Here is a 16,510-nt window from a genome sequence, read left to right on the forward strand (position 1 = left end):
TAGGGCAGAAATTGAAAAGAAACCTGTCTTGCTCACCACTGACAACAAATGGCATGGAGATATTTTGGATGGATAAGAAACTGTAAAGCAACCAGAAGATGCTAGAATTTTAAAAAAATTCTAGGGATGTAATGTACAGCCTGGTGACTATAGATAATAATATTGAGTTAAATATTTGAAAGTTACTGAGAGAGTAATTTAAAAGTTACTCATCACATGAAAAAATAAATATAACTGTGAAGGTGACAGATGTTAACAAACTTACTGTGGTAACAGTTTCACAATAAATACACACATCAAATTATTATGTTGTACACCATAAACGAATACACTGTGATATGTCAAGTACATCTCAATAAAATTGGGGGGAAAATAATTTTAAACAAGGAAAAGCAATGCAACTAGAACAAAATGAAATGTAAATGAGGGAAACCAGCAATAAGGCTGCCAATTCAGGTGAGAAATGAAGAATGAAATACAGGACCATGGTAGGGTGGATGAAGAAGTCAAGAAAGATACATAATTTTTCATTTTGGAAGCAGAAACAATAGACTTGGTTATTGACTGGATAATGAGATATGAGGTGAGAAAAAATTCTAGAATGATTAACTCCCAGGGTATTCTCATATTGGTTTGATCACCACTTTCAACATGATAATGGTAATTTTTACTTGGTTATCTCACTTGTACTTTTCTGAGTATGTAAAACAAATGACATAGAGTAAACATACAGTTTACTCTGAAACCAGGAAATCAGAGAAAGTATAAAAGGATACTCTGACCCAGCATTAAGGAACTGCCCACAGTCATGCTCTGTCCCCTGTTGACACAGGTCATCATCTCTCTAAATTCCAGTCCCTCTTCCTTTACTCTGGTTTCTCTCCTAAAACAAAAATCTCCCTTGAGGTAGTATCTACTATTAGACACCACATCATCTTGTTCTCCCCTCCTTATCCACAGTTCTCAAGAGTCACTTATACTGTTCCTTTCACTCCTCAATCCACTACAATCAAAACTCTTAAAACAACTTTCCATGTGTATAGTGAAGTCACTCAGTCGTGTCTGACTCTTTGCGACCCCATGGACTGTAGCCTACCAGGATCCTCGGTCCATGGCATTCTCCAAGCAACAATACTGGAGTGGGTTGTCATTTCCGTATTCATAGCTTCCATTTACTCAATGTTCAGAGTCAACCTCTGCTGACTTTATATGCATTCTCTAACTTCGTGTTCATATAGTTCTGAGAGTCAAATTATACAAGAGGAGGAAACTGAGGCTTAGAGAAATTAAAGTCATACCGATAGTAAGAACTGAGATAGAAATTAAAAGTACCTCACTCCAAAGACTGACCGCCTAATGTCTATGGCCACCAATGACCCTTGTAATGCTAAATCTGACGGAAATTTTAAAAAATTTTATCTACCAACACATAACTATTTTTTCCTCGTCTCCACCCTCAGATTCATGACATAACATTCTTCTGGTTCTAACTAAACTTCTTTGCTCTTCTTCTTCTTCTTTTTAAAAATTTTTCCCCCATTTATTTTTATTAGTTGGAGGCTAATTACTTTACATCATTACCATAGTTTTTGTCATACATTGAAATGAATTAGCCATGGATTTACATGTATTCCCCATCCCGGTCCCCCCTCCCACCTCCCTCTCCACCCGATCCCTCTGGGTCTTCCCAGTGCAGCAGGCCCGAGCACTTGTCTCATGCACCCAACCTGGGCTGGTGATCTGTTTCACCCTTTACTTTGTCATTTTTCAATAGGATTCAGTTTTGTTTTTTTGCCAGTCCCTTAAACTTTGGTGTTTCTCAAAGTTATGTCTTTAGACTTCTTTCCTCTCTGTATACTATTCCTAGGAAATTTAATCCAGTCGTAACAACCACTTAGAAGTTGAAGATTCTCAAATCTCTTATCTCTAGTTCAGACCTTTCCTCAACTTCAGATTCATATAACCAACTGTTTATAAGACATATCCATATGGATATCCCACAGACATTAAAATCTCAAAATGGTCCCAAACGCAACACCTCAGTTTTCCTAAAAAAGGGTACTAATACCACAGTATAATGTAAATTCAGAGAAGTGCACATATCAAAAACGTATATAGCACAGTGAGTTTTCTCAAACTGAACATAAATGTATAACCAGCTCCTAGATCAACAAACAAGACACTGGTTTCCCAAGAGTCTCCTGTCATGCTTTTTCTTCAAGTAACAACCTCCTTCTACGAGTAACCTTTATGTTACTTCTGGTTATTTAATATAACCTAAGCCACTTGGACAGGTGATCTTCAATGGCAAGGTAAGGGATATCTCAAAGTAAAAATGATTCATAGAAATACAGTTTGCATGCACTCCCTCATCTGTTATCCATCGCCAAACCCAAACGCATAATTTAGATTAGTCTGTAGATGAGGACAACACTAGTGGCAGGAAAGTTGTTAGTTAATAATGACTTCCTATGGAGAAGGAAATGGCAACCCACTCCAGTATTCTTTTTTTTTTTTATTTGGCTGCCCTGGGTCTTAGTTGTAGTATGGGGGATCTAGCTCCCTGACCAGGGATCAAACCTGGGCCCCCTGCACTGGGAGCTCAGAGTCTTAGCCACTGGACCACCAGGGAAGTCCCTACTCCAGTATTCTTGCCTGGAAAAGTCCATGGACAGAGGAGTCTGGTGGGCTGAAGTCCATGTGATTACATGACTGAGCATGTGTGCACGAGGGTGGAGGGAGATGGGTTGGTAGCAATAAAGTGGTAGAACTAAAAAAAAAAAAAAAAAAAAAATGACTTCCTATGAAATGCAGATCAAGGCCCGTTAATACCTGTCAGTACACTGCTTAAAAAGGCATTTTATTAGTGTTTGGTATGCTAAATAAATTCTGTATGTGAAATATATAATCTGATATGGTATCTATATTGCTGCTTAAAGACTCAAATCCCACTCAATAAAAACTTCAATGAAATCAGGAGCAGAGAGATTTAAAATTTGATATTTATGACTATGAAGAGATTGTACTTTTCCTTTCTAGTAGTATATAAGGACACTGAACTAAGTTGCTTAAATAATATTTTTATAAATAAACACTGAATAAATACTAAGTGCTAAAAAAAACACTAAGTGCTACCAAATTAGTCTTGAATACTCACTCTTTTTGGTGGAGGTGGATAAGTTAGATCTAAGTGTTTTAATACTTTATATTAAAAAGCAGAGACATTCCTTTGCCAGCAAAGGTTCATCTAGTCAAGGCTATGGTTTTTCCAGTAGTCATGTACAGATGTGAGAGTTGGACTATAAGGAAAGTAGAGCACCCAAGAATTGATGCTTTTGAACTATGGTGTTGGAGAAGACTTGAGAGTCCCTTGGACTGCAAGGAGACCCAACCAGTTCATCCTAAAGGAGATCAGTCCTGAATATTCATTGGAAGGACTGATGCTGAAGCTGAAACTCCAATACTTTGGCCACCTGATGTGAAGAACTGACTCATCTGAAAAGACTCTTCTGCTGGGAAAGACTGAAGACGGGAGGAGAAGGGGACGACAGAGGATGACATGGTTAGATGGCATCGCCGACTCAATGGACATGAGTCTGTGTAAATTCCAGGAGCTGCTGGTGGACAGGGAGGCTTGGCGTGCTGCAGTCCATGGGGTCACGAAGAGTTGGACATGACTGAGTGACTGAACTAAACTAATACCTAAGGTAAACCTTCATTACATTATTTGAAGAATGTACTTACAAACAAAAATACCTTCAAAATTTATTTTTCTAAGATTCTGCATTTTCTTCCAATATTATTGTATAGGCCTGGAGTAACATCTTAATTCATAAACTAATTAACTATCATTAATCCATGTAAAAGTATTTTTCAAATTCTAACTTTGCAAGAAATATTTCAAATACAATAGTTTCCTACTAAACTTCTGAGGTCCAAATACTTACACATATGACCATTCTGTTCAAAAAAGCTACATTTCTTCTGTAGGAAAAAGGTTTATTCTAAAACTTGAAGTCATTCTTGACTGACAAAATTCTGAGTTTAAAAAATACATATTTTATATAAAATATATACAGTTTATATATATGTGCATACACACATACATACACATATCCTATGGTTACTTACATAGAACACTAGTTCTTAGAAATAATGAAGTGTATCAGTTTATTAAACATTCTAAAATGGTATACAAGGGATATTACAAAGAACAAACATTTGGTTAGTTTTGATCAGTAATTCCTAAACATGTGAGTCAGGTTTCATTAGAAGTTTGTTTGTTAAAAATAAAAATTCCAAATTGAGAGATTCTGTGAAATAAGTGACTTCCCAGGTGGCTCAGTGGTAAAGAACCTGCCTGCCAGTGCAGGACACGCAGGAGACACAGGTTCCATCCCTGGGTCAGGAAGATCCCTTGGAGGAGGAAATGGCAACCCACTCCAGTGTTCTTGACTGGCAAATGCCATGGACAGAGGAGCCTAGTGGGCGGCAGGCCATGGGGTTGCAAAGAGATGGACATGACTTAGCAACTGAGCACTACAAAATAACTGCCCAGTATGCGTCAAAGAGGAAAACATCAAAGACTGAAGTCACTCCAAAATGGAGGAGTATGAGGAGATAAGACAACAAAATGAAATATAAAATCCTTAACTGGATCCTGGCCAAATAAAATGGAACTGACACAATTTGCACCGAGCTATAACTCGGTTAACAGGATTGTGTTAAGTGTTTACTTCCTGATTTTGATCACTGCGCTTGGGTAACACAAGACATTATTAACATCTGAGGAAGCTGGGTGAAGAGCCTAAGGGAACCCTAACCTATTTTCACAAGTGTGAGATTAATTCAAAATAACAACTAACAAAACAAAACTCCAGATTTGTAGGTCCCAGCTCCAGAATTCTGATTCTTGTAAATGGGATCCCTTATCAGACTTTATAAGAATTCTCACCAGGTTTCAGAACCACTGGCTCAAAATAATTAGTGAAGAAAACTCCAGGAACAAACATTTAGGATAATAGAACTATTCTATACTTACAAAATACTTAAAATTTTAAAGTGCTTTTGTCTATAATATCTCAGTTGACCCTGAGAAAAGCTCATATATAGGTGAGGCTGTTATCAATCCCATTAAATAGAGAAACTTTAGCCCTAAAAGATAAAACAAATTGCCAAAACCACACGTCTAGTAAAAGACAAAAGTCTCCTTATTCCTACTCTGCTATTTTCAACATATCTTACTGATTTTAAAATAAAATGATACCATACTTCAACCAGTCACTAGATAATTTAATATCAATATACTTTAATGAATAAAGAGGATTATGAAACTACATTATCTTTTAGAAAATCATTATGGTCAAAGTTGGCTGGTTTTTGAACAACCAGGGATATCTATTGCCTATACAATGACAATTGATAGCCATAAATGTTATCTGAAGGAAATCAGATGATCCAAAAGTAGAAGAAATAAGATAAAATCAGTTAAGTAAAATATCCAATTATCAAAGAGCATTCTATTCCTCCATGATGAATTACAGAAAGTTTACTATGTTAATTCTAAAATAAAATGTCATTATAGGTACATTCTTCAAATAAAGCGACAGTCTGCTTTTTGGAAATGTCACAAAGTAAAGCAACAAAGTAATACAGACTATAATGATAATAAAGACTTTAAGGAAGTTTTGTTTATTTAAAACATTATCAATGTTAGCAAACTGCAGCAGCAAGTATCCAGGCATGTAAAAGAACTAAATAACAAAACATAGCTTGTTTTCAGACAGCAAAGGGCAATTTCAAACCAAGTATAAATTTGAAATGTTAATTCATTTGATAAGTACACATACTAGAAAACCTCAGTGTTTATATACTTGACAGTTATATTTGATTTTCAGATGTAATTTATGCACTCATCTAAATCCTGCCCACTTGTGTAACAACCTACATTCTTCGCAGTGTCAATCTGTAAATGCCCCCTGTAGATTCTCTCATTGCAATAATTGGACAAACAATGAATCTTATCCAATTTAGTCCATTTGTTGTAATTAATGCATCCAATTCATCATCTGTAGAGGAACCAAGCAAAACTACTATTTTACATTATAATTTTTTTTCCTTTATAAGTCCAGTTGCAGGCACTGGGCTATTTTTAAAATCATCAGATATATACATGTGTATTTTTTTTTTTAAGAAGAAACATATTTAACTTGATGAAATTATTCCAGTTTAAAGTTTAACTCAAGACTCTAGCTTAAACTTATCTGGAAAAAAACAAGTTTTAAAGCGGTTTTTAGTTAATCTTTAAATTTATGAAAAGAGGACTGTATTCGAGGTTTTTAGTAACGTGGATTATAAATTACTTCCTTTCCAGGGAATTCCCTGGAGGTTCAGTAGTTAGGACCCTGCACTTCCGTTGCAGGGGGCATGAGTTTGATCCCTGACTGGGAGCTAAGATACAGTATGTCATGTGGCATGGACAAAAAATAATACTAAATAAAACAAATAAACAATCACTTCCAGTTTAAGATTGGACATCATTTTTTTCAAAATGTTTAGTTCACTGAGTTGTTTCATATAGCCACTAAGGTCCAAGTATTAGCTAATCATAGTCAGTATATTTATCAGCATAGTTTAATCCTTATTCTTTAAAAAACTTAACTTCTTCTCTTTAAAAAAAAAATTTATGCTTAAAAATACTGACAAAATAGGAAAATTAAAATCAAATACTACAGTGTCTCTAAAGTATACCCTTTCCCCACGTATTAACATCTATGAAATCAAGATTCACCTAATAATCAAAGGTATGCCATAGTTTTAACTGTTAATATATGTTTTCTAACTGACACATAATAGTGTCATAATTAATGACATTTTAGATTAAACAAAATAATCATACATTATTCACTAGTGATAGACCTTATAATACATCTTATATAAAGATATATGTATTAAAAATGGACCTGTAAATCTTAAATTCATAATAATATATAAAGTATACATTAATTCTTTCTGTAGATGAATATTTCAGATTTTCACTGAACTTAAGTTTAGAAATAAGGAGTCAAATCAATAAAACATTTTATCTTCTTAGCATTTAAAAATTACAGAACTTACACAGTCTACTAATGGCATGATTAATAATTAAAAATACACAATAAATTTATACCACATATTTTTTAAAGTGTTTTCTTATCATATGCTGAGAAACATTTAATTAATACACTTGTATTTTAGCCAAACACAACTAAATTTCTACTACTCTGAATGTTTGCAATCAGGGTCTCAGTTGTTACTTCCTGTGAAATGCGGGGTAGCTGACTGACCAGGGATGAACACCCACTGTTTGGCAGTAAAAGGGTGGAGTCTTAACCACCTGATTACCAGGGAAGGCTCTCATTTTTTATTTCACTAACATGGAATATAAAGTGATAATTCCCAATTTCTGCTGATTCCTCTTATCTTCCGCTCAGATTCTGTTCATACGATTTTCCCCTTATATTATTATTTAAACGTGTCTCTCTCCATAGACACACATATGGATATACTTACATGTTTGTTTTGTTTAAAAATACAAACATACATACATATGATATGCAGAAGTAAGTAATTAAGTGTTAGGCGCTCAGTCGTGCCCGACTCTTTGGGACTCCATGGACTACAGCCCACCAGGCTCCTTAGTCCATGAGATTTTCTAGGCAAGGATACTAGAGTGGGTTGCCATTTCTTTCTCCAGGGGATCTTCCCAACCCAGGGACTGAACCCGGGTCTCCTGCATTGCAGGCAGATTCTTTACCAACTGAGCTACAAGGGAAGCCCATGTATATGGATAGTAGGTAATTAATAAACGTTATTTTGCTTATTACTTCTTGGGCGCTCAGAACAACAATTGCAAAGAAGGGCACAATGTAATTTCCAAATCTAATTAAATGTTTTACTGTTTTTCTTTATAACATGACACCCTTAATTCCAACTTGCTTTGATAAATATTTTCTAATTTAGATGATTTCTACTTTAACTAAAGAGAAAAGCTACTTCTAGCACTTGTTAACTGCCATTCTTGTAACAACAGAAACAATTATGAGTAATACAAAAAAATATTTTTTAACCTTTAATCATGAAGGTTTTACCTTTACTGATTAAATTTACAGGGCCACAAGAACATTTTTAAGTGTAAAAAGCATTCTACTTGTCTGATCATCTAATGCAAAGAAGTAAATCATAATTGACAACATGGAAACATAGTTTAAATGTCAAAGCTATAAAACATAAACCTAAAAATGCTTCAATCAAATCTAAAACCAAGCTATAAGAAAATTCTACTAGAAGTCTTAGAATGAATTTATTTTAGAATTTACTTCATCACTACTAAACCATTAATTTTGTCCCTGTGACTTAGTGAAGGATTAGCTTGCCATTTCTGATTTTAACAAACCAAATGCAACCATTTGGCATCATTTAAAATTTAATCTTCAATTCATTCATTCTTTTCATAAAATTCATTCCTTTCTATTCATGGAGCTTCTATTACGTAGCAAAGATCACTAAAGAAATACCCACTCTTCTATTTGAAAGGTGGCTTTTTATAACCTGACTGCTAAGATCATGAAAAATGTCAAAGCAGAAAAAGTCCTATACCTCACTCTTCATTTTACACCTGCTATTTCCATTTTAACTCACACCACCCCTTCCATATAACCATGTAATTCCTTTCAAACTCCAAGCACGTTTCAAGACAAAATTTCCTGTCCCAAATGCCACTCTAGCTAATCTGATAAACAGAAGCTTACAAATAAGAAAAAAATATTAGTAAGTTAAACTACTCTCCTTCTTATCAGTTTTAGCAACTGTTTCTGTTTTCATTTTGTCTGCTTGATATTTAAACTCATCTTATTCAGGAAGAGAGCCTTAACAGAAAGAGAACCTAGGCAGATAGGTGAGAACTTAAGTTTCAAACAAGGGGCAGAGCTCCTGGTCTTGGGTTTTTCCTTAAGTAGCTAAATGCTATTTATGTTTTCAGAAAATAATGGCTAACATTATTTACAGGTATTGTTCTATATGCTTTAAATGTTATTAAATCATTTCACCCTCAATATAACACTATAAGGCAAGCACTATCATTATCCTCATTTTATGTATGAGTAAACTAGAACTTGGAGAGGTTAAGTATTTGTCCAGGATCACACAGCTTCTAAGTGATAAAGGGGGAATGTGAATAAGTACAACTGGTTCCAAAGTCAAAGCACTTAACTTCATTGTCATACTGCATGCCCAATCTAACTCAGAATTGCTGTAACGATTATATCAAAGTCTCTGAAAAGAAAACTCTATTCCTCGAATTAAAAAAAATTAATCTATGAAAGTGGCAGAAAAAATACAAAGGTTTCAAGCATATTAGCAAGCAGAGGCAGTATTGGTTTTCTTCAGATTAGTATTAGTATATAATAATTCCTAGATTATATATCACATATGTGCATTAAATGAACTCTGACTATACAATCATAACTTATTGGGTACAAATTTAGTTATTTTTGAAATTTATGTTTCACAATGCTCATGGTTAAGTTCTAGCACACACTCCCTTTAATTTTATCTGATATAAATCATCTGATATTAGAAAAAGTTCGATTCTTTTAAAACTAAGAAAAACAAAACCTTTATAAGAAAACATTTAATACATCATGAAATACTACTAAAATGATGAAAATAAACAACCATTTAAAGGATGGTTGGTTCTTCACAAAAAATTAAAAACTCAACAAATTCAAAATAATACAATGTAGTGGGCTAACTGGAAAGCACAGTAATGAAATACTTCAAGTGACCAATATAGAACTCCAGGTTGTATATGAATTTCATTTCCATCCACGCCTTTTCTTCCAACATGAAAGTAATCTTTGGTTGTCTAATAAAAATGATCAAGAAACTGTTGCACTCCAATAGCTTAATAATATATGGACAAGCTTCGCTTCTACTTGCCTGCAACTTATAAATTCCTCTATCAAAAAGTCATCCACTTTCAGCAAGTGATTTTTCTATCACTTACTCAATACCTGACCATGGAAATATCTTTCCAATACAATCCTGACCTCTTCTCACGAATGCTATCTCTAAAAAAGAAGTACTAAATTGAGCATGCTGTACAATATTAAAATAATTGATCATTACTAATCTATATCTAACAAAAATGCAAATATTACAGAATACAGATACTCTAATATATTACTATCCCCTACCATATGAATCTACACTTTAAAAAAATCCAGGTTTCTCTATTATAATTTATTTCTAATTTCCCTTTATATATTGTTTTTTTCTTGGACCAGGTTCACCTCTGTTATTTTTTCCCTCTAGTATCCTCCCATCCCCCCCATTTAAACTAACTGTAACTCTTGAAGGTTCTCTAAGGTTTCCTCTTATGATTATTTTAAATATCCTTTCAAATAGTGCTACTACTTTGTCCATATCCCTGTACAAGTTAAAACTGGAAAACTTTACAGTAACTTTTAATACATTAAAGGATTATATATGGGGTTTCCTAAATTAAAACTAGACAAAATATTGAAATAATAAGATACCTTCATACCAAAACATTTAAACATAAGAAGAACAGAAATCTAAATTTCATGTTAACTATCTGCAAATAAAATATAAGTAATATTAATTATTTCTCTATTAAAACAAGAGAGCCTATGTTATTTAAAGATTTGGACTGAAGACTTCAGGACCTAATGATATAATTCAGTTTGATGGTTGCATTTAAAATGCAGTGAATAAATTGTTATAAAATTGTTTCAGTTCTAAGTATCTATATAATATATAAATAATTTCTTAAGCAAATGAAGATTTTAATAATAATGAAACTTCTCCTTTATTGTGTACTCTTTTATGTGGACAAAAGAAAATTAAATGCTTTATTAAAATTTCATATAAAGCATCCAAAAATAACCAAATATTCCCATAAAAACAAGTCTAAACTCCGTTGGCCTTAGATTAGTATTACCCTTGTATACATAAAATAAACATACACATAAAACAAATAATACTTATTCCATTTTATTTTTTGAAAATGTATTAGGTAAGTAGTCAAATAAAAACACCTAGGATTAATGTACTCTCCAAAAGCAATTCTTTATCCTTATAATTCTCTTAGAACATTAATCCTCACCTGGCCTCTTTATTACATAAAGTAAATCAGAAAGACTATAAGGAAGGAAGTCTGTAAGAATTGAGAGCTGCTTATTATTGATTTAAATGGTCTTAGTTTCCTTGCCATTCTATTTATTTCAAAGTTGTGGGTTTATGAGAAAATAGATTTCATGTTTCCAAACTATCAAGTACCCAGTGAAGTACAACTAAGAGAGAAAGAAATCTATAACTATAAAGAATTTCATGGCGCTTTTAAATTTTAAATAAATTTGGAACTGGCACAGCAATGTGGATTTTTTTTGTTTTTCCTTTTTCTGTTTTATATATAAAATATTTTCCTATTTTAAATTCTTTTTACTAACAAAAAGGTATGTTCATATATTAGTAAATTTAGTAAAATTCTGGAATATTATCAATACCCAATTCATTCAAAAAGGCAATGAGGTACACACAGTGTCTAACAACTTAAAAACTCCAAAGTGAGAAACACATCACATGCAAATCAAAAGTAAAAGATTAGAAAGAGAGTGCTTTTACAAAAACTTCCAAGGAAGAAGGTTTAATTCTTAACCAACTTACCCAATTTTTGCCTTCTCTTTTAACTTAGAACAAGTTTTTGTTTTTTTGCTCTCTTTGTCCTTTGGCTTGGTTTTCATCCTTCTTCCTTTCTTTTCCTCTTTCCCTTCAACTGAAGCACTAGGAAAGTTTTCAGGGCTCATTACCCGTGGAATATTGCGTTCCCCTCGCTCCTTTGCCTTTGCTATGGCCTCTGATATTATACGATTAGCCTTTTCTTGCTTGCTTTCTGATTCCACCTTTTTTCTCTGCTTCTTCTCGGACATGATCCTCACCTGGGTATTCTGCAACTTAGTGTATGTCCCAGAACCATCACTCTTCTTGGAAGATGGAGGCTAGAGAAATCAAAATAATTTTTACACAATATATAAAAGTACATTTAAATAATTAACACAAACAACCAAAACTTCAGAATTAAGCTTAAAGAAGTAAAATACATAAGCAAATATATGTGTTACAGTTTAAAATTAAAACATTTTGCTGATTTAGATATTAGTCTAAGTATAAAATAAAAAGCCAAACTATCTCTTTTAAAAATGAAGATTAAAGAAGGGTAATATAGATTCACTGATATTTTCACAGCATTCTTAATTAGCTGATTGGAATTTTGTCCTATAAATATAGCTAATACAAATTTAGTCATATAAATATTCTGGGCATTTGGAATAAGTATCTTCTTTCCTCTTCATTCCAGAACTCTGAAAATTATTAATAAATTTAAAATATCAACTTTCATTTAGAATGACTACTCCCCATAGTTTATTATGATTTTTAGAAAAACAAAGCTTCTCTGCTTTACAAGAAACTGGAACTAGAACCTGAAACCATTTAAATCATTTTAATGTGCAGTCTATGCGGCAGTGGTAGCTAGTTAGTAAACAGACAAAACCATACTAAAAATTAGAGAAAGTTTTAGTTCTTCTGTGAAAGAGTTAAATGAGGATTTTTTTTTTCTCTTTCTATATCATAATATTTTGCTCAAGCAGTTCTGGAAAAAAAACAAATTTATAGTTTTACGTTAAAATTATTAATATTTTAGCAATATCACAGGAAGCAAATCAACAGCATTTTTAAAAGAATATTCTCTTCAAACACGCATTCATCCACATATTCTTAGATCACAGTTTTGTTACACATTCTTACCCGTAAACATGCCTCTGACTACAGCAAGGGAAAAAACCACCAGGAATTTCCAAACACATTTTCATGCTGATTCCAGTGTGCTTCACTGGATATCTTTTCTATACCTGCCTCATCAAAGGTTTCATAGCAGTGCTACAGCACTGAGAAAGGAAGGAGGGTTTAGAATCGCTCACTAAAATGCCACCTTAAGGCCTACAGGCTATAACAAATAACCAAGACGCGAGAAAACAGCAACAAGCTCAAGATGGCGATGCAGTACGACTCCGGCAGCAGCAGCCAGTAATAAGGAAGGTTATTCAATCCCATTAGCCTTTTAGCCCAAAGAACCCCTCCTCCTCCCACTCATTCAGGCTTTCACTTACCCTTCCTCTTGGCCTCTTCACTGAAGACATTTTTGGCGTCAGACAAAGGCTTGCCCTCTGCTTTTTTCACCACCCCAGGCAGTGCTCAAGAAAAAAGCATTGAAAGAAGATTCCTAAATGGCCTATTTAGCAAGCTGCAACCAAGAGATGCACAACCCTCCACAAATACACATTGTGATTTATCAACACATTTCTGCCTTGGCAAGTTTATATCCACTGTTCATCCTAATTAGATATAAAAAAGGCGTAAACCCCTCCTAAAAAGCTGAGTTTCCTCAATAGCTGTAAGCAGATAGCCAGATTCCAACAAAGCACAGAAAGAAATGAATGCACAAAGCATCAAAATGCATCAGCATGAATATTAGAGATGTCGTTAAAAATACTGACTCCTTCTGCGGAAGTAGGCCAGCAGATGGTGCTACCAGTTATTATTCCATTAGACTCTGCAATTTAACCCCCAATGGACTGTTCTTCCCTCCATGTAACATATTTAACTCTCACTCTACCATTTCCTGTAGTAAAAGTTTTTTAAAAATATACGTAAAAACTTGATTTCAAAAAATTATTTGAAAATGAAAACAGTAGTGAAGTGGCTTTATGTAGCTATCATCATTAAAAAAACAAAGTCCAGTGCAATTTTTACCAGAGAAAAATACTTTTCTCCGTGATAGTCTAAAATATCTAAAGCATAAACACAGCTGAAGAGGAGTGAAGGGTTAAAGAGGAGGTCATGCAAATGAACACATAACAAGTGACTTCTCTTTAAGAAATTAGATAAGGTCTCTCATTATTCTCCTAACAAAAAGCTAACAGTGTTATTTTTAAAACAGAGAACTGAAGCTATTTCCATTTAAATTCTAAAAAGAAGCTTAAGATTTTGAAATGAACACATAAGATCTGTCTATAAAAAATAACTAATCCTACTTAAAATTTTCTCTTACTTAAACCTGAATTCATACATTAATTTATTTTCCTAACCTCAAAAAACTCCTAAAACATTCCTGACCTTTACTCTCCACATTCTATTTCAACTAAAATGTTGAGTTTCTCATATAACAATTTGAGTTTTAGTCCCTTGCTAAAAACAAATAAGTAGCAAGTCCCCCTGAATTTGATAATTAATACCATTTTTCTCCTATAAAATATTGAGACTATTTTAGTAATCTGAAATACCTAAAACAAAATTTTCACTGCTTCAAAATTCACATTTACCTCTTTCATTAATGCCATTTTTTCAACTGGTCTGACAGTTCAGATGGTCTGTCAGATCATCTGACATCTGACAAAGAACCTGTTTTTAGTTTTTCTTTCCTTTTAGGCATCAAAGCCCCTGAAATGGAGCTACATTATATGAACAGTATCCTAGAAAGACCAAAGTAAAGAGCAGGAAAGGATATTAAAGACACAGGATCATTAATGGCAAGAAAAGGATCTTAGTAACCTGAGAGATCATCTATATAAAAATCATAACAACCAATAATAACGGCCACCACCAAATGCTTACTAGGTGACAGGCACTATTCTAAGCATTTTACATGCAATAATTAATTAAATCCTGAATAATAGGGTAATAGTGATAATGGAGAGGAGTAGCAAATGGGAGAGATTCTTACAGTAGTATTTCAAAATGAGAGACTAGACTTAGGGGCACAAACAAGTTTTAAAAATAATAATAATAATAAGAGCTAACACATTTCATCCTTACTATGTTCTAGGCACTATGCCTAATATGACAAACACATGAACAACGTGGATTTAAACTGCCTGGGTCCACTTATATACAGATTTTTTTCCCAATAAATACTACATAATCCACCACTGGTTTCATCCAAGGATGTGGAACCACAGATATGGAGGAATCATGAACTGCAAATATGGAGGAATCACATAAAGGGAAAACTGACTATAAATTATAATTGGATCTTTTAGTGAGTCTCTAACCCTACATTGTTCAGCGATCTACAGTACAGTAACTCGATTAATCTTAAAAACAACCCTACAAAGAAAACCAAAACTCAGAGATGCATTCCAATGTTCACTGCAACACTATTTACAACAGACAGGACACAGAAGAAACCTAAATGAACATCAACAAAGAAGTGGATGAAGAAGATGTGCTACATATATACAATGGAATGCTAGCCATAAAAAAGAACAAAATAATGCCATCTGCAGCAACACGGATGCACCAAGAGACTGTGATACTCACTCAAGAAAGTCAGACACAGAAAGATAAACATCGTATGATATTGCTTATTGTGAAACTTAAAAGGGTACAAACGACTTTATTTACAAAACAGAAGTAGAGTACATGCAGAAAACAGATGTGTGGTTGCCAGGGGATGGGAGGGGGGTAACTGTGAGACCGAAATGGACATATACCCACTGCCACTGCTCAACCACTAAGTCGTGTCTGACTTTTCGCAACCCCACAGACCCCTGGGCCCACCAGGCCCAGTCAAGGATACTGCAGTGCGTTGCCAGGGGCGTTCTTTTCCAGAGGAGTTTCCTGACACAGGGATCAAACCCGCATCTCCTGCCTGGTAGGCGGACTCTTACCACCGAGCCACCCGGGAAGCCTCACGTGCACACATGTGAAATGGGTACTGATAAGAACCTGCTGCATAGTACACAGAATGATTCAATTCTCTTAACGGCCTATACGGGAAAAAATCTCTTAAAAAAGTGGATATATATATATATATGTATAATCTTGGCTGCACACCTGAAACTAGTGCAACACTGTAAACCAACTAAACGCCAACAAAAATGAAAAAACAACAACAACTCTGTGAGGTATGGACTACTATCTCCTCATTCTATAGCTGAGGATACTAAGGCGCAGGGGCTTCCTAGGTGGCGCTAGTGGTAAACAACTTGCCTGCCAATTCAGCAGACATAAGAGACACAAGTTGCATCCCTGGGTTGGGAAGATCCCCTGAAGGAGGGCATGGCAACCCACTCCAGTATTCTTGCCTGGAGAATCTCATGAACAGAGGAGCCTGATGAGCTACCGTCCATAGTGTCGCAGAGAGTCAGACACGACTAGTGACCAAGCAAGCACACATTAAGGCATAGAGAAATAACCTGCCTGAGACCAAAAGGTTAAGGAAAGACGGAGCAGGGATGAGGAGGCAGAAAGCCCTATAGTGGAAACCATGGTCTTAACCACTGTATAATACAAGTAAGTTTTGTATTTGTATTTTAAGTTACACGGAGTGGTTCAAATACCAATATATTACAGAGATTGGTTCAAATACCCTAAGTTATAGAGATTAATT

General features: G+C 34.3%; 1 protein-coding gene across 10 annotated transcripts in view; it reads right to left on the bottom strand.

Annotated features, from left to right (window-relative positions):
* The window catches only part of CHD9 (chromodomain helicase DNA binding protein 9), a 228,889-nt gene that overhangs the window by 77,642 nt on the left and 134,737 nt on the right, over window positions 1–16,510 (bottom strand). For 7 of the 10 annotated variants that reach the window (XM_020873089.2, XM_020873088.2, XM_020873093.2 and 4 more), the window contains exon 3: window positions 11,728–12,059. In XM_020873089.2, coding sequence (XP_020728748.2) covers window positions 11,728–12,059 — 332 coding nt within the window. Of the gene's footprint in view, window positions 1–11,727; window positions 12,060–12,867; window positions 13,137–13,229; window positions 13,611–16,510 lie in introns of those variants that run through there. The other 3 variants (XM_070451301.1, XM_020873095.2, XM_020873096.2) reach the window with 2 other exon arrangements.

This window comes from Odocoileus virginianus, chromosome 20 (genome assembly GCF_023699985.2).
Source record: "Odocoileus virginianus isolate 20LAN1187 ecotype Illinois chromosome 20, Ovbor_1.2, whole genome shotgun sequence".
In the NCBI taxonomy this organism is placed as follows: domain Eukaryota; kingdom Metazoa; phylum Chordata; class Mammalia; order Artiodactyla; family Cervidae; genus Odocoileus; species Odocoileus virginianus.